This window comes from Bufo gargarizans, chromosome 1 (genome assembly GCF_014858855.1).
Source record: "Bufo gargarizans isolate SCDJY-AF-19 chromosome 1, ASM1485885v1, whole genome shotgun sequence".
Lineage (NCBI taxonomy): Eukaryota > Metazoa > Chordata > Amphibia > Anura > Bufonidae > Bufo > Bufo gargarizans.
The window spans coordinates 597,107,570-597,126,051 of NC_058080.1; the positions used below are offsets into that span (position 1 = coordinate 597,107,570).

Sequence of the window (18,482 nt, forward strand, 5' to 3'; positions counted from 1 at the left end):
GCACCTGCAATGTGAATTTCAGACCCCTCCATGATTTCTAAGTGGGAGAACTTCCAAAATTGCAGGGTGTTCAAATACCTCTGTTCCTCACTGTATAACAATAGTGAGACAAAAATATAAAAATCGAAAAGCAATGACAGCCAGTAATTTATGTTCCTTTTATACATTTTTAGATTCTTGCATCTTATTTTCTGTCTAGACTTATTTGTTGTATGTATAATGTATTTATCAGTTTTCTTTGGTTTATGGCAAGATCTAATAAATTTGTATGCATTATTAAAATACAAGAAGTGAAGGATAACTGCAGCAATTCAAGCACATGTATAATTAACATTAAATATTTCATAAAATTATCATTTCATTACAGCTGAATTTCATGGACTCTGCAGTGGAGGAATAGGAATTACTGTTGATGGAAGAGGTAATTTTAAAACAGAGTTTCAGGGCATAAAATTTACTTTTTAGAAACTGTCTAAAATAGTACAATGGAATAATAAACTTTAACTAAGTCAATGCAGAATGCACAAGTATGTGTAGAACTTGGTCTACAGTCTCCTCTTCTTTCTGTTGTACCTTGCTGTTATGCTCTTTTTGCAAAAGCAAAATTAACTGGAACTTAATAATCTTTCCTTTCAGTGAGGCACCCGCAAAGTATCCCCCAAAAAATTTCTGTGGAAATGAATAAGCAGTTCATGTAGTGCACAGATAGGCTGGGCCCTCAAGTGTGAGAGACCACAGTATTAGCCATTCACTGTTGTGGCTAGTAAACAAGGTTCCTGAAAGGGAACCCCTCCCAGAATTATCTACTGGGGTATTTGAACATGATCAAAGCCTTTAAAGAGGACCTGCCACCTCTCCTGGCATGTCTGTTTTAGTAAATGATTTTAATCTGCATTAAATATCTATTCTGGAGCCTCTTTTTTCAGTTGTGTCATTCCTTTAGGCCTCTTTCACACAAACTATACAGATTGTGTGAGGATGTGTTCAGGGTGCGTTCAGTGAAGCTCGCAATATTTTGCAAGCAAGTTCCGTCAGTTTTGTCTGTGATTGCGTTCAATGTTTTCGTTTTTTCCGCGCGGCTGCAATCAGTTTTGAAGGTTTACAAACAACATCTCCTAGCAACCATCAGTGAAAATCGCATTGAATCTGGACTGCATCTGGATTACATCCGGGTGCAATGCTCTTTTCACCGAACCCCATTCACTATGGGGCCAGGGCTGCATGAAAAACGCTGAATATGGAACATGCTGAGATTCTCACGCAACGCAGAACTAATGCATGAAAAAAACATAGCGTTATATGAAAATAGCTGTGAAAAGTCCTGTAGTTACTTAGGGCTCTTTCACACCTGCGTTCTTGTCTTCCGGCATAGAGTTCCGTCGTCGGGGCTCTATGCCGGAAGAATCCTGATCAGGATTATCCTAATGCATTCTGAATGGAGAGAAATCCGTTCAGGATGCATCAGGATGTCTTCAGTTCCGGAACGGAACGTTTTTTGGCCGGAGAAAATACCGCAGCATGCTGCGCTTTTTGCTTCGGCCAAAAATCCTGAAGACTTGCTGCAAGGCCGGATCCGGAATTAATGCGCATTGAAAGGCATTGATCCGGATCCGGCCTTAAGCTAAACATCGTTTCGGCGCATTGCCGGATACGACGTTTAGCTTTTTCTCAATGGTTACCATGGCTGCCGGGACGCTAAAGTCCTGGCAGCCATGGTAAAGTGTAGTGGGGAGCGGGAGAGCAGTATACTTACCGTCTGTGCGGCTCCCGGGGCGCTCCAGAGTGACGTCAGGGCGCCCCAGGCGCATGGATGACGTGATCGCATGGCACGTCATCCATGCGCATGGGGCGCTCTGACGTCATTCTGGAGCGCCCCGGGAGCCGCGCGGACTGTAAGTCTACTGCTCCCCCGCTCCCCGCTCCTACTATGGCAACCAGGACTTTAATAGCGTCCTGGCTGCCATAGTAACACTGAAAGCATTTTGAAGACTGAACCGTTTTCAAATGCTTTCAGTACACTTGCGTTTTTCCGGATCCGGCGTGTAATTCCGGCAAGTCGAGTACACACCGGATCCGGACAACGCAAGTGTGAAAGAGGCCTAAAGCAGACATGTTAGGAACAGTGAAAGGTCCTTTTTAAAGGGGTTGTCCCACTTCAGCAAGTGACATTTATCATGTATATAATGTTAATACAAGGCACTTACTAATGTATTGTGATTGTCCATATTGCCTCCTTTGCTGGTTTGGTTCATTTTTCCATCACATTATACACTGCTCATTTCCATGGTTATGACCACCCTGCAATCCATCATTGGTGGCCATGCTTGCACACTATATAGGAAAGTGCCGCCCTCTCTGGTGGCCTGGACCGTGCGAGCGCACATAGGCTGGCACTTTTTCCTATAGTGAGCAAGCACAGCCGCTTGATTGCAGAGCGGCCATAACCCCCTGGAAATGAGAAGTGTATAATGTGATGGAAAAATGAATCCAGCCAGCACAGGAAGCAATATGGACAATCACAATACATTAGTGAGTGGCTTGTATTAACTTTGTCTACATAATTAGTGCCATTTGCTGAAGCGAGACAACTCTTTTATGTATGCTGTATAGTCTGTTCATTCAGAATTTCATTATCTCTTATAATGTAGATTGTGGGGTTGCATATTTTGGCTCAATGAGTGCTAAATTTAAGATACGTTTGGAGAAATTTCTATGCCAAATAATGTATACTTACTGCATCTCTGTGCCTCATCATTCTAATAACCCCTCCTATTGAAACGGAAATCACATTGCTTGATATCAGATAGGTTTATATCGCTATTACTTTATGGAGCTTCTATTTGATCTTATCAAATGCTTTGTAACTTGCAGACATCAATGAATGTGCTCTTGATCCTGACATCTGTCCCAATGGAGTTTGTGAAAACCTGCGAGGAGGCTTCCGCTGTAATTGTAATAGTGGCTATGAATCTGATTCTTCAGGAAGAATTTGTATTGGTGAGTTTATGCAAGTCATTTTTTAATTTTCTATGTTTGCCAGTTATAGTTTTTTTGTTTTTTTCTGACACTAGCCATGGACATGTAACACCATTTTTCATCTCCCTTGTTGTCACAGGCTATTCTTACTATACTACACTCTCAAAAATCATATTGTAACTTAAACCACCCAAATATTTCTGGCTGAAGGGAGAACCCTGTAATGACATAGTTTGGTAATGGGGTCTGGCGGAGATCCGGCCGCATTCTGGCAAAAATGCGGAGTCAGCTGGACGATACCCGGCACTTTCTGCCGGATCAGGTGGCCGGATCTATGTGCCACAGATGTAAAACTAGCCTTATCAGTGCTTGAAGTTGAAGACTGTACACATTAGGCTAGTTTCACATCTGCGGCACGTAGATCCGGCTGCCTGACCGCAGCCCGCAGTGGTTTGTGTATGGGGTGCATGGGGTGTGGTGGATATCTGATGATGGATCAGTTTCAGGAGAATGATTCTGAAGGGGGTGGGGTGGTGAATGGAGGAGAGTTAGATTAGGGGATGTAATAGGCTAACCTAAAAGATGTGTTTTAGGGAGCGTCTAAAACTGTGGATGTTATTAATTAACCTAATTGATTGGGGTTGGGCATTCCAGAGAAATGGCTTGGGAGAGTCTTGGAGACAGGAGTAAGGCCTCTTTCACACGGGCGTCATGTTTTTTGCCCGGATAAGAGGCGGGTGCGTTGCGGGAAAATGCGCGATTTTTCTGCGCGAGTGCAAAACATTGTCATGCGTTTTGCACTTGCGTGAGAAAAATCGCGCATGTTTGGTACCCAGACCCGAACTTCTTCACAGAAGTTCGGGCTTGGGATTGATGTTCTGAAGATTGTATTATTTTCCCTTATAACATGGTTATAAGGGAAAATAATAGCATTCTGACTACAGAATGCTTTGTATAATAGTGCTGGAAGGGTTAAAAATAATAAAAAAGTTAACTCACCTTCTCCTCTTGTTCGCGCAGATGCCACTCTGTTCTTTAGCTGTGGACTGAATGACCTGAGGTGACGTCAGATCACATGCTCCAATCACATGGTCCATCACCATGGTGATGGAGCATGTGATCTGACGTCATCAAAGGTCCTTTAGCCCACAGATAAAGAACAGACCGGCATCTGCGCTAACAAGAGGAGAAGGTGAGTTAACTTTTTTATTATTTTTAACCCCTCCAGCACTATTATACAAAGCATTCTGTATTCAGAATGCTATTATTTTCCCTTATAACCATGTTATAAGGGAAAATAATACAGTGAATAGACTGTCACCTAGAACCCATGCGTGAAAATCGCACCGCATCCGCACTTGCTTGCGGATGCATGCGATTTTCACGCAACCCCATTCATTTCTATAGGGCCTGCGTTACGTGAAAAACGCACAAAGAGGAGCATGCTGCGATTTTCACGCAACGCACAAGTGATGCGTGAAAATCACCGCTCGTGTGCACAGTCTCATAGAAATGAATGGGTCAGGATTCAGTGCGGGTGCAATGCGTTCACCGCACGCATCGCACCCGCACGGAAAACTCGCCCGTGTGAAAGGGGCCTAAGAGGTTCGGTTATGGTGGATGTCAGTCGTAAGTCATTGGCTGAACAGAGAGCACGGGTAGGATGATAGACAGAGATGCGGGAAGAGATGTAGGGGTACAGCACTGTGAAGAGCTTTGTAGGTGAGAATGAGGACTTTAAATTGAATCCTCTAATGCATGTGCAACCAGTGCAATGACTGGCACAGGGCGGAGGCATCGGCGTAGCGGCTAGACGGATAGATAAGCCTAGCTGCTGTGTGAATTCAGATCACTATCCACATCAGTGGATAAGATGACAGCTGCTAGTCAAGGAAGTTAGGACGTAAGTATTGCTGTGGATTATGATTTGGGGTCACATTATGTCGAGACGATAATGCTGAATAAGTCTACAGAATGGGAAGTAGTCATAATAATAAAAGAATAACTTGTCTACAACCATATCATTGCTTCATTTGGCTACACCATTACATAACGCTATGGTCTGTGTGACATACCCTTGATTGTTAGCTTATATAGGGGCACTTCTAAAACAAGACTATAGAACCCTGATATTTGATTGCACTGACACATACGGTAGCATAATCACAACTTTAATATTAATACGATTAGGTCTTGGAAGTCATTCTTTCTCCAATATCCCTATTTATGTTCCTTTTGAGAAGAACCAGACTATTTTGAAATGGACATATAATGTCCAAATAAACTTTGTCAGAATACATAAAATTTTACTACTGGTTTCTAACAAAACTCGTTCTCTAAAGGTCTATTCACGTTGCCACAAGACTTGTTTCCTTTGGGATTCTTTTGGTTTCCAGTGTCAAGAATAAAAACCTGATAAACTCATGATCATCAATGAGATCCCTCAGGATTTATTTCAATCCATTTGAAAACAGATCAGGTCCATCAAATATGTCAAGATTCCATAAGTGAAATAAATGTGACTTTGTAGAAGGGTTTTAATAGTTATGTACACGATTGTAAATAAGTGGATAGAAATCTGGTGGGGAAAGGTGATTCATGGTTATGACTAAACCACTTGCAAATAAAATAAATTTGTCTATAAGGATATGTGGTTTTACATGAGGGTGATTGAGTTTTTTCTTTAATCAAAGAACTAGTGTATGGAACATCTGTTTACTTTGGACGTAATCCAAAGTGGGCAGTTTGGCCTGGACTCCACAGGAAATTGTTGTGTATAATAATCATTAGTTACACTTTCTCATAAAAGGAGCAGACTTTTCTTTCTACTTTTACATAAACTTTAACCTTAGCAGAGGCCAGGATGCTGTTCATTCATCTTTCAGCATAAAAATAACAAGAATTTAGTGGTTATTTCTTACCTGTGTTGTGTAGCAAGCCCAGGAGAGGGGAGAGGAGAAGAGAGTTGCAAGAATGGTGGTTGTAGTTGTTACCCACTCTGATGCTCCCCTGGGCTGTGCAGTGATGGAAAGGGCACATCTTTCTTCCCTTCAGGAAACACCCTGGTTTTTGTTTTCTCCTGCCTGATGATAGTATGGGGTGCCCTTGATGATGAATTGTGAGGCGCAAGGCCGGGTCCCTTGGCATCTAGCGATGAGGTGCCAGTGGAGGCAATAGTTACACCAGTTTAACAGCAGAAAGGTTCTTTGGGGAAGAAGAATCTAGTTCAGGTACAGTAGTCACAGTTTTTGGCATTCTCTACACAAAGGATAATTTTCACAGTTCCCACAGTTTCGTGGCTGCAATAATAATTAACAGGTAAAATTATTTCTCTGAAGAAATATTCGTCACACTGCACCTCTCTAGCTGACTTACACACAAGAATCCAGAAATGGAGGTGCAACACTTCTCTTTCACTATGCAATCATCGGGCAGCCCCCAACAGCAGACTAAGTTCTGCACCTTTTTCACAGGTTGTGGTACTCACAATACATTTGTCACGACCCTTGGTCATGGTCGTGACTCCTTGGGAGCCGCATGCAGTTACCCGCGGTTTTTGGTGTTGTGTCAACCGCAGCTGGGGGCACTTGGTGGTTTGCCTCAGGTGCGGTTGCCGCGGTTAACAGGCATGCGTGCGGTTGCCCTTGGCAACATGTTTTATGTGCACTTCCTTGTCTGTTTGTTGTGCACGAGGTTGTGTTGGTTGTATGCACTTGGACACCTCCCTTCACCTGCGGTTGTCCGCGGCAACGTCTGGTGTTGTGTGCATGTGGTGGCAGGGTCTCGGCCTGCTGGTTGTTCTTCAGGACACGGTTGCCACGCATGCCGTTGCCAGCGGTAACAGGTGAGTGAGTGTGTGTGCTATTTCCCTTTAAGTTGGTGTCTTCCCCTTATATGTGTGTTTTCCCTTCTGTGTGCTGGAAGGGTTAACTTCCTTCCCAGTGTGTGTGATGTCACTGGGTGTGGTTGACCGGTGGGTGTGGCCTTTTGGCCTATATAGCCTGAGTCTCTTGCAGGCTTCAGTAGGTTGCTTCAGCCCTGCTAGCTGGAGCAGCCTCCTGTGTATTTTACCATCTACCAGTGGGGGCCTCCCTTCTGGTCATAAAACTTTGTTACCTTGTCTGATGTTATGTTTTATGTGTATGTGGTTGCTGGTTTGTTGCACCTTATGGTTTCCTGGTTTCCCGTGTGATGTATGGTGTGTGCTGTTGTCATTTCTGTAGTTGTGGACAAACAGCACTTTTGCATGGGTTCCAGGCTGTGTGTCTGTGGCAGGTAGGTGAGGTTGTAGTTTCCACGTACCTGCCACTACCATAAGTTGTATTGGATTCCCCTTAATTACAGCTTGGCCATTCTGGGTCTCCTGCTCCTCCCTGTCTTGGAGGAGTGGGTTGTCCTACTCTGTCACCTAGGTCAGGGCCGACTTGAGGGCTTGTAGGGACTTTAGGTTCCGGCGTATGAGCCCTCCTACCATCAAGGTCGGCTCATACTGACAGGAGACAGGGTCAGCGTTAGGGACGCAATAGGAGGTGACCTGCTCCCTAATGCTGTGGTCCTGGCCTTGCAGCGACCAAACATCTTCGGGTACCGCACGGCTGGGGGTTTCCCCCATTTCCAGCCGTGACAACATTATTCCACAATGTCCTCAGTGGGATATGAATCTTTAGCAACTTCCACAGTGTGATTGCAAAGTATGTTCAGGTACCATAATACTTAAATCTTCTGAACAAATTCACTGTGGAGTCCACAAGCTTCTCTTTTGAAATATTACCTCCACAGAGCTTCTACACACACTTCCTCTTGACACTGGTATGCTGTGTAAACTTCCCTTTTGTCTTTTTCTTCACCTTTGCTATTCACTGGCTGGTTTGATCCCGCAGCTGTCTCACTGCATCTGCTTACTTCACTGTCTAGACATGGACTCTCCTACTCTAATTCCTCCTCCCTAAAGGGAGTGTGGTAACAGCCCCATCTAGGTTTCTATGGCCTGTTAATTGCCTATTACACCGGAAAATTCAGACACCATAAAGCACATCTGAAACCCCTTTAGCACTGCACTTGTCCTACTATAACTCCATGAATATTACATCCTAAAATGATTCTGTCCTTTGTTCCCTATAGACAGATTTTGACTATTTATTAGTCAATTGCTATTAGAAAACTAAGCCCTGAGACAGTTTGATTTAGTAACAAACACTGCCTGTGTATGTAGAAACATAGAAAAATAGTACAAACTTGTAATGAATGGATATTATAACTTCAACATCTACTAATATTAAGCTGCAGAAAAAAATATTTGCAAATAGATGAAATAGCCTTTCAATAACCTCCCTGGTAAAAGAGATATTGATAATTAAAGGGGTTGTACCTAAAATGCCTCTTTCAGCTAACCTGTAGAGAGAATACACTTACAACAGTACTTACCCTTCCATTGCTCCACCAACTCCTTGATTCTGGCTGGGGTTACATAATTGGCTGTTTGCTCTTCCTCCGATGTCCCGACCAGATGTTCAGCTGCATAGATTAGTCCTGTAACTTACAGGATTTTCAAAGGGTCATACAGTCCTGCTCAAAAGTTTAAGACCTCTTGAAAAATGGCAAAAAAATCATATTTTACATTGTTGGATCTTAACAAGGTTCCAAGTAGAGCTTCAACATGCAACAAGAAGAAATGAGAGCGAGACAAAAATTTTTTTGAGCATTCAATTAATTGAAAATAACAATTAAACTGAAACAGGCTGTTTTTCAGCTGATCCAAATTTTAGGACCACATGCCTTTAAAAGGCAAAATCTGTGCAAAGATGTGAATTCATTGTCATTTTCTGTCAGGTAGTCACACGTTGTGATGGCAAAGGCACAAAAACTCTCCCTTTTTGAACGTGGTCGGGTTGTTGAACTGCATAAGCAGGGTCTCTCACAGCGCGCCATCGCTCCTGAGGTGGGACGCAGTAAGACAGTCATTTGGAATTTCTTAAATGATCCTGAGGGTTATGGAACCAAAAAGTCAAGTGGAAGACCCAAAAAAATTTCATCAGCACTGAGCTGGAGGATCCAATTGGCTGTCCATCAAGACACTGGACGATCCTCGACCCAAATTAAGGCCCTTACTGGTGCTGACTGCAGCCCCATAACCATCAGATGGCATCTGAGACTGAAGGGCTTCAAAAACAAAAAACGTCTTCAAAGACCTCGTCTCCTTGAACGCCACAGAACTGCTCATTTGGACTTTGCAAGAGAGCACCAAACATGGGACATTTAAAGGTGGAAGAAAATTTTATTCTCTGATGAGAATTTATTTTACCTTAATGGTCCTGATGGTTTCCAACGTTACTGGCATGACGAGCAGATACCACCTGAGATGTTTTCTACGTGCCACAGTGAAGCCGGCGCCATAATGGTCTGGGGTGCTTTTTACTTCAGTGGAACAATGGAGCTTCAGGAAGTGTAGGAGAGTCAAACTGCTGCTGGCTATGTCCAGATGTTGCAGAGAGCATTCCTCATGACTGACTGTGTGGTAACGACTGGGTTTTTCAACAGGACAACGCTACAGTACACAATGCCCACAGGACAAGGGACTTCTCTCAGGAGAATAACATCACTCTTTTGGCCCACCCTGCATGTTCCCCTGATCTAAATCCAAATGAGAACCTTTGGGGATGGATGGCAAGGGAAGTTTACAAAAATGGACAACAGTTCCAGACAGTAGATGGCCTTCATGCGGCCGTCTTCACTACTTGGAGAAATGTTCCCACTCACCTCATGGAAACGCTTGCATCAAGCATGCCGAGAATTTTTGAAGTGATAAACAATAACGGCGGAGCTACTCAATACTGATTTCATGTTTGGATTTCTGTTTTGGGGGGGTTTAGTTTTTTTGGGAGGTGTGGTCCTAAACTTTTGATCAGCTGAAAAACAGCCTGTTTCAGTTTATTCGTTGTTTTCATTAAATTGAATGCTCAAAAAATTTATTGTCTCACTCCCATTTCTTCTTGTTGCATGTTGAATCTCTACTTGGAACCTTGTTAAGATCCAGCCATGCTAAATATGATTTTTTGCCATTTTTCAAGTGGTCTTAAACTTTTGATCAGGACTGTATTACATTCAAGTGTAACGATGGAGGACCAAGACTATGTGAACTATTTGGACAGAGAGTTTTAGCAAAGCTGTGTTTTTTCATTCATTTAGAGTTATCTATTAATTATTGTTAGTGTAAAACCTTTATGTGAATGTAAAAATATATCTTCTTCAGGTTGAGTTATATCGTACAGACACAGTATGCAATAAAAAAAACTGCATGCAAAGGAATAGATAATGCAGATAATGCAACCTGACACCTAAGTTTATGTTGTTGACAAATCATTTTATGGCCTTTTGTCCCGAATGAGCTTTTTGAGGTAAATAAAAGGAAAGATCATTAATTGTGGTTTCTGTTAATTCCAAACATTGCGTGTGGTAATGCAAGCAAACATATGTTCTCCAGACATTTCTTTATATCTGTTCAGGTTTTGCAGAGCTTTTTTGAGACTCTGTTGTAAATTTCCAATTGTGTGTGAATCATTTCTTGATACATTTATTTATGAGTTTATTATGATTGCATTTCCATCTTGGCAAATGATGGCATATTACTAACATTTGCAATTATTTTCTGATCGGTCCAACTGCAAGGATGTAAATGCCCACTGTGGCCCTCCAGCTGTTGCAAAACTACAACTCTCAGCATGCCCGAACAGCCTGCAGGTATCAGCCTACATCAGGGCATTGTGGGAGTTGTAGTTTTACAACAGCTAGAGGGCCGCAGTTTGAGGATGCTTGGTGTAGAAGGTAGTTCATCACTTGCGATGCCCTCTTTGAGCGAGAAAGGAAGGCATTTACCTTGCAATAGCCAAGAAGTTAGAGGAGCTGACACCTAATCTGGCTACACTTGGGAACCCCTTTCAGAGACACAAGGATTAGCCTAGTACTACCTATTCTGTAAATTTCCCTAGCATGAAATGGTATTGCTGTGATGTCTAAAAACAGAGTGTTTTGTTTTCCAGACATTGATGAATGCTTAGTGAATAGACTGCTGTGTGACAATGGTCTCTGCCGAAATACACCAGGAAGTTACACCTGCTCATGTCCCAAGGGGTATTTATTCAGGTCTGATACTGATACTTGTGAAGGTAATTATTTGTTTACAGATAATCACTGTAGATTGCTCTGCCTATGAAATACAGACATAGATGCATGTTTGCATCAATTCCATATTTGCATCTGCTTTTATCCTTGTCATGCATCTGTAACGGTCACGTACACACACACACACACACACAGGGGGGAGGATAGTGACCACTGCGCTCCACCCTCACCCCTGGCCCTGTCTACTTGCCTCATGAGTCCTGATGACAGGGGACAACTGGACGGCAGTCCCTAACTTAGGATACGTGCGGGAAGGACAGACAAGACAAATAACGGATAGTGAACGGACTGGGTCAAAACCAAGAGGACAACGCAGTACAGCTGAATAAGCATAGAATGGTAAGCAGAAGCTGGGGTCATAAATACCAGGAGAGTCGAGAAGTTCCAAAGGAGTCCTCAAAGAATAGTCAGGTGGAAGCTGAGGTCAAAATACCAGGAGGGATGCGCAGTACAGGAGGAGCAGGCAAAGGATCGTCAGGGAACAGGATCATTATCCAACAAACACCAGGAACCTAAATTAACAGGCAACCTGTGGCCAGCAGGCTGCCTGTATTTATAGTGGGGAGTGAGGGTCATGTGATGTGGCCAGTGTCACATGACCGACAGACCGACCAGTCGAGCACCGAGTGATCAGCTCAGCGCTCAAGGTAGACCTAGGAGCAGGGAGCCTCCTAGCTAACAAAGCCGCCCTGGGAATGAGGTCAAACACAGATCCTGGCTCCTGAAGCTAAGCAGCAGGTCTGCGGCTGATGGGATACTGAGTGCGCCTTCGGCACCCCGTTACAGCATCCCTGCAATTGCTTATTTTATTATTATACACCATCCCTGCCTGAGCCCCTCTCTTTCCTAAGTTTGGACAACCCCTTTAAAGGGTCACTGAGATTTCAGAAAGCTTACAGACATCTAAAAAGTTTTGATCGTCAGGGGTCTAAGTGCTGAGGCTCCCCCCACCGATCTCTAGAACAAGGAGAGAGATGCACTCACATATTGCTCTCTCTCTCTCCTTGCTGCAGAAAAGGAAGACTATGGGCCCATCTCACTCTCATCTAGTGTAGTGAGGAGAGACAGCACGCTAAGCAAGAGCTTCTCTCCTCTCATACTAGCAAACGGTGGGGGTCTCATAGCTCAGGCCTCCACCCGTCAACACTTTTGATATGTCCATATTATTAAAAACTCTGTGACCCTTTAATGTTTTATGCTGCTTATGGAATTAGAAGCAGACCCTTTTTTCTAATCCTGGGCGACACCTTTATTTTTAAAGTTTTACAAATAAGCAAAGAAGTCAGTGAGGAATATATGGTTACACATTCTGTGGGAAAAAAGAGATACAGAGTTCATTATTCTCATATTACGCTGATTCTTAGAAGACCATTGTTGACCTCTGACTTACATTAGTGTAATTGGAAAACCACAGTGGTCACAGTGAATACCATGCAATAGCTTGGTTTTGCTAATCTATCTAGATCTGTATTTAAAGGAACACATCATGGATAACGGGCACACTGTGTTGTACCTAGTTCAGGCAATGATGGGGACACATAGATTTAAATACCACCAAAGTGAGAATCCTTGTGTAATCTGTGTGCATGTACTCTAGAGAAGCCCATGTCACAGCTATGGGGCCAATGCATTTTAGTTCTATACCTTTTGCTTTTGGGTAGAGGTAAACGTTCCTCTAAGAAACTCCATTGCAAGCAAACTAGGAGATAGGGAATTGGCCTAAGGGTCATTGAAAGGAATTGGGGGGGGGGGAATAAACACCAGGTCTTTCTGTCTTAGAAGCAAATCCTAGCATTAACGAGAGGCCCAAATAAATCTTTACTATGGGACCCCTTTTCCATGTATGTCACTCACCAGAGCGTTCCTTTAAGATGATGCAATCCTTGACCCACCAGGAATAAAAAACAGGCATCTATTAGAATGCAAAACTTGCTGCTCTATTGAATGTAAATTCTGAACAGGAAACAATTAGTTAAGATTATGGAAACATACATATTGCTGCCAAGTCATATAAGACTATACTCAAACTTATTATAGTAAGATTTGTATTATACCTAAAACAGAGCGGAAATATATTGACATTTCCATTTACTTTCTTACATAATCCTAATCTAACCAAAAGTATTTTGTATGCTTCCAGACATTAATGAATGTGAAAAGATTCCATGTGTTAATGGGGCATGTAGAAATATTCTTGGCTCATTTCACTGTGACTGTTCTCCTGGAAGTAAGCTGGATTCCACTGGCCTCATCTGCATAGGTAGGTCATCCTACTGTATATTAAGTGAATATTTTTGGCTTTTTTATGTTACAGCTGCACTTAAGAGACGATACAACATAAATATGAAAATGATAGTAGTGTAAACCATGTTATACTTAAGGGGATTTTCTGGGAGTAGAGTAGAATGTTGATGACTTATCTTCAGGACAGGTGATCTATATCTGAACAGTGGAGGCCTGACACCGAGCATCCCTGCCAATCAGCTGTTTGAAGAAGTTGCTCAGGTGAGCCAAGCAAAGCACCATACAGTGTATTGCAACCCAGAGCCATTCAGTTGAATGGGACTGAGTTGAACTCAGGCTATGTGACCAATGAATGTGACTGAGATGCTCATCGGATCACTGCAGCCTCTTCATCCACCTGATTGTTAGGGGTGCTACAGGTCAGACCCCCAACCGATTTGATATTGATGATTCTGAGGATAGGTCATAAATATTCTATTCCAGGAAACCCCCTTTAACACTGAATGTCTGTTGCCAAAATCAGAATGATTTATATTGGAAGTCCATAAGATGCGTATTATCACAATACAGGTTTACAGTGGTTAAAACACCTTATTTGTTTTCATTGAAATGTGTAAGCGTTGGAAAAAGGTCAATCACGTATCTGTTACAATATATGTCCTCTACTTTTCTGATGTGCACACCGTATAGAATTTTAAGAAGAGGCAGGTGTTTTGTCAGTAGTATAACATGAACTGTTTCTTCTTCAAAATGAGGGTCTGCACAGTCGTGGTGTGCTAGCAAAAGTCTACTAGTGTGCTAGCAAAAGTCTGCCAAAATAGAGTGCCACCCAGTTTACTTTAATATATTGTGTGCCCACCAATCCCCCACCCGCTCACACAGACTCAAACACAGTTTGACTCGAAATAGTTCCAGTTATAATGTACCCCCAGAGCTAGCCAAAATACCCCACAGTGCCCCAACTGAGAGCCTCAATTCTCCCAGATTGGCACATTATGGCATCAAAACACATTGCATCACTTTAAATTTGTTATTTACTGAAAGGCAATGGGAAAAACCTAATGCCACAATAATGAACGTTTGGCTCTGATTTGAAATTATGGTTGGCATATTCCTAAAATAGTGGTTAGTTTGTAGTTGTGCTCTATACACTTTGAAAATAATCCTGTGTGTTTTCTCCTTCCAAAGTATCTACTCATTTCTGTCTTTTAACTCCCACATTGTCTGTTTTTTCATCCAAACATTTGTACTGTATGTTGTGCAACCAAATCTTTGTGGCCAACAATCACACCAGCAATGTTGATTTTTCCTGCTAGAAACTGTTTGTCGCCACGGGCACCGGTCCTTCTCTAATAGTATAATTTAAGGAAAAAACTTTTATTTTGAAGATATTTAGGTTGTCTCACTTCAGCAAATGACATTGATCATGTAGAGAAAGTTTATACAAGCCACTTACTAATTATCCATATTGCCTCCTTTGCTGGCTGTATTCACATTATACACTGCTCGTTTCTAGAGGATATGACCACCCTGCAATCCAGCAGCGGTGGTCGTGCGTGCAACTCTCTGGTGGCTGGGACCGTGGAAGTGTGTATAGGCACGCATGCACAACAGCTCCCATCCCAGCCACCTCATAGCTACACTGCAGCAGTGGTTGTAACCCCTGAAAACGAGAGATGTTTAATGTGATAGAAAAATGAATTAGGCAAAGGAGACAATATGGACAATCACGATACATTAGGAAGTGCCTTGTATTAACTTCCTCTACATAAAAAATGCTATTTGCTGAAGTGACACAAACCCTTTAAAGTCAGATTAATGGACAGTTTAGGCAAGAAGCCTTACACTGTACCTACTCCACATGTGGCTCTCCCACCTGGGAGTTGTAGTTTCCCAAAAGCTTGAGATCGCCAGGTTTTAGACCACTGCCTTAGACTAGTTTCACACTAGCGTTTACCATATCTGGCAGGCTGTTCCGGCAGGGAGCAGCCTGCCAGAGATGTCTGGATCTGGCATTACTTGAAGCTACTGCATTGCTGTCTGGCCCCATTGACTGCCGGTCTCTGCCGATCCTCATTTTAGTCAATGGGGCCCACGGGTGTCAGGCAGTATCTGGATCCAGACATCTCAAGCAGGCTGCTCCCTGCGGGAACAGCCTGCCGGAGACGGTAAATGCTAGTGTGAAACTAGTCTCAACCAATGGACAAATCTCTTGATTTATTTATGTTACACAATTATATAGCGTTGACATATTCGGCAGCTCTTTACAAACATTGCCATCACTTGCTGTCTCCAGTGGGGCTCACAATCTAAGTTCCCGATCAGTATGTCTTTGGAGTGTGGAAGGAAACCGGAGCACCCGAAGGAAACCCCCACAAACACGGGGAGAACGTACAAACTGATGTTGTCCTTGATCTTAGTCTCTACTCACAATCTGACTTTTATTATTTATTAACATATTTAGCCCAAAAGCAATAATCTTTCTGGATAAGATACATCTAAATTGCGATAGTGATTTTGACACCAGCCAACAGTTTGGCTTATTGATCACCATAACCAATTTCATCTATGCTCTTCAGTCCACCAGTGCCTAAGGTATTTCCAGAATCTTATAGCAAAGTTTAACTAATACAAAACGACATCTTATTTGTTACAGACAGCTTGAAAGGAACATGCTGGCTCAATGTACAAGATAATCGCTGTGAGGTCAACATAAATGGAGCCACTCTTAAGTCAGAATGCTGTGCAACACTGGGCGCTGCATGGGGAAGTCCTTGTGAAAAATGTGAATTTGGTATGTTATGGATATTTGTATGTATTTTCTAGTTTATAGCTATATATATCTTAAATCTGGATCACATTATTGATTAAGACTATTAACATAAAAATGCACATATAAAGCAAGAAAAGGGACTCATTTTTGTAGTGTAGGCCTCCTCCTTCGACTGGTCTGCCCAGATTCATCCAAGTAAAGCCCATGGGCAATAGTGGTGCTGCTCCTGAAAGAAAATGAAAACCAATGAGTTTGATAAATCATGCCTAATATATTTCGGACTAAATAACAATGTAACACAGCAGCTGTCGACCAATAAATGGATTTAGGTTGAGGCTGCTCCTAAGGGCATTGTCAAGGTGGACCCCTGGTTTTCCCCCTTTCATTCCCTTACAGGAATCTGGACTTTGCAGCAGGGGCCACCAGTTCACTACATCTAGGAGTACATAGTGTTTTTTTTCCAGAGGCTGCTGACCCAGGTGGGTCAAGAAACACTGGTGCATGGCACCAAGGGGACAGGCAATAGCAAGGTCAGTGGACAAGGCGAGGTCAGGACTGGCAGAGTTCATGCAATACAGAAAACAGGCAATAGGTGGCACAGGGTCAATATAGTGGTAGGGTAGGGGGAGGGACAGTTGGCACAGGGTCAATATGGGGATAAGGCAGGGGGGAGGACATGCAGCACAGGGTCAATCTCTTAAACAGTAGAGGTAGGGTGCAGAAGATCAGAATACGGTAATACAATAGCTCATCTTTGCAGGACTAGACACGCTAGGAACCTTTTTACTCATGCTCCTTCCTATAAGTGAAGGCCCCCTATATACCTCAGGGAATGCTGCCATTGGATGAAGAAAGATTAACCTATGTCTGTGTTGACCCTACAGAGTACTTGGAACTTTCCTAACCTGCTGTTTTAGCAAATATTGTCATAACAATTCTGGGGAGTCTATTCTTTTGACTTTATAATGTGTTTTTCCTTTATTATTTCTGCTAAACATAATAATAATAATAACATTTATATAGCGCCAATATATTCCACAGCGCTACACAATCAGGAGGTTCAAGTACAAACAGTCATAAATAACGTGGCAAAAAACAAGTCAACAATTAAATCAAGAATATTAAGCTCCCTGCTTACAAAAGCTTACAATCTATGAGAATATAGGGGTGACACAAAAGCTAATAAGTGCTTGATTTGCACTATGGTACAGCCATCTTAACACAATAGTGGAGTAGATATAAGGCTCCATGAGCCAGTCACCAGCCAATATCTATAGTGCTTCTGAGTGCATGGGGTGTGGGTATTTGACGATGGACTAGGTTCCGAAGAAGTTATCATTTGATTACTAGCAGTTTGCAATGAAGGTCCAGATGGGTGTTACCAGTTGGGAGTCTGTTCCTGCACAGTCTGGCACCTGGCACTATCCAATCGGCGCTGCCAGTGTTAGGCTGGCACACCCCCAACTGGTAATGCCCAACTGGATTTTCATTGCAAACTGCTAGCAATTAATTCAGAATTTCTAGTAGGAATAATAAAGTAATGGCACAACAAAGAGTCATAAGAATAGATGCTCTAGAAATGTTATTACATGGGGAATGCAATAGGTTACTAAAACAGAGATGTCAGGAGATGTTACAGGTCCTCTTTAAGAGCTGGGAAGTGTGCATGTCCTAAGGAGGAGATCACCAGGAGGCAGGTGAGGACCCAGCTGGTGTAAATACTCCAGCTGCTGTGCCCACCAGGAGAAAGGAAATGCTGAAGGGCATGATCCTCCAGCGTCGCTTTCAATTATATACAGAATAATAATAATACCATATTTCCCTCTTTATTAAGTAAAAAATAAGTGTTTTTATATATTATATCTTTTATGGACCAGAAGACATAGCTAAAAATAATTTAATATCTTATAGTAGCTTACATGAACATAAAGCATCATTTATAATCTCAGCATTATTTCAAACTGAAAAAAATTGCATTAAAGCTTAAAAATCATCACATGTAATTTACTTCATTATAGATCCAGCCTGTCCACGTGGCTTTGCAAGAGTGATGGGAGTTTCATGTGAAGGTGATGATGTTCGTCTTGTTTTACTTTGATGTTTTTGTGTTCATAGTCATATTTCATGCTTTACAGTGCTCTACCCAAGTATCGGCTTGTGAGTACCACAAATCCCTCAGGCTCTTCACTGTCTGTTGGCAAAAAAAATACTGTTGTGTACTAACGAAATCATGGATGTCATAGCATTACTGACATTGGCACCAGGATGAAAGCCATGACTTGAAACCAGCCACATAACTGGCACTTGAGTT

General features: G+C 42.5%; 1 protein-coding gene across 1 annotated transcript in view; it reads left to right on the plus strand.

Moving 5' to 3' along the window:
* FBN2 (fibrillin 2) overlaps window positions 1–18,482 on the plus strand; it is a 340,887-nt gene that overhangs the window by 213,543 nt on the left and 108,862 nt on the right. The window contains exons 17-22 of the mRNA XM_044275860.1: window positions 368–421; window positions 2,872–2,997; window positions 11,013–11,138; window positions 13,295–13,414; window positions 16,055–16,192; window positions 18,190–18,240. Coding sequence (XP_044131795.1) covers window positions 368–421; window positions 2,872–2,997; window positions 11,013–11,138; window positions 13,295–13,414; window positions 16,055–16,192; window positions 18,190–18,240 — 615 coding nt within the window. The remainder of the gene's footprint in view (window positions 1–367; window positions 422–2,871; window positions 2,998–11,012; window positions 11,139–13,294; window positions 13,415–16,054; window positions 16,193–18,189; window positions 18,241–18,482) is intronic.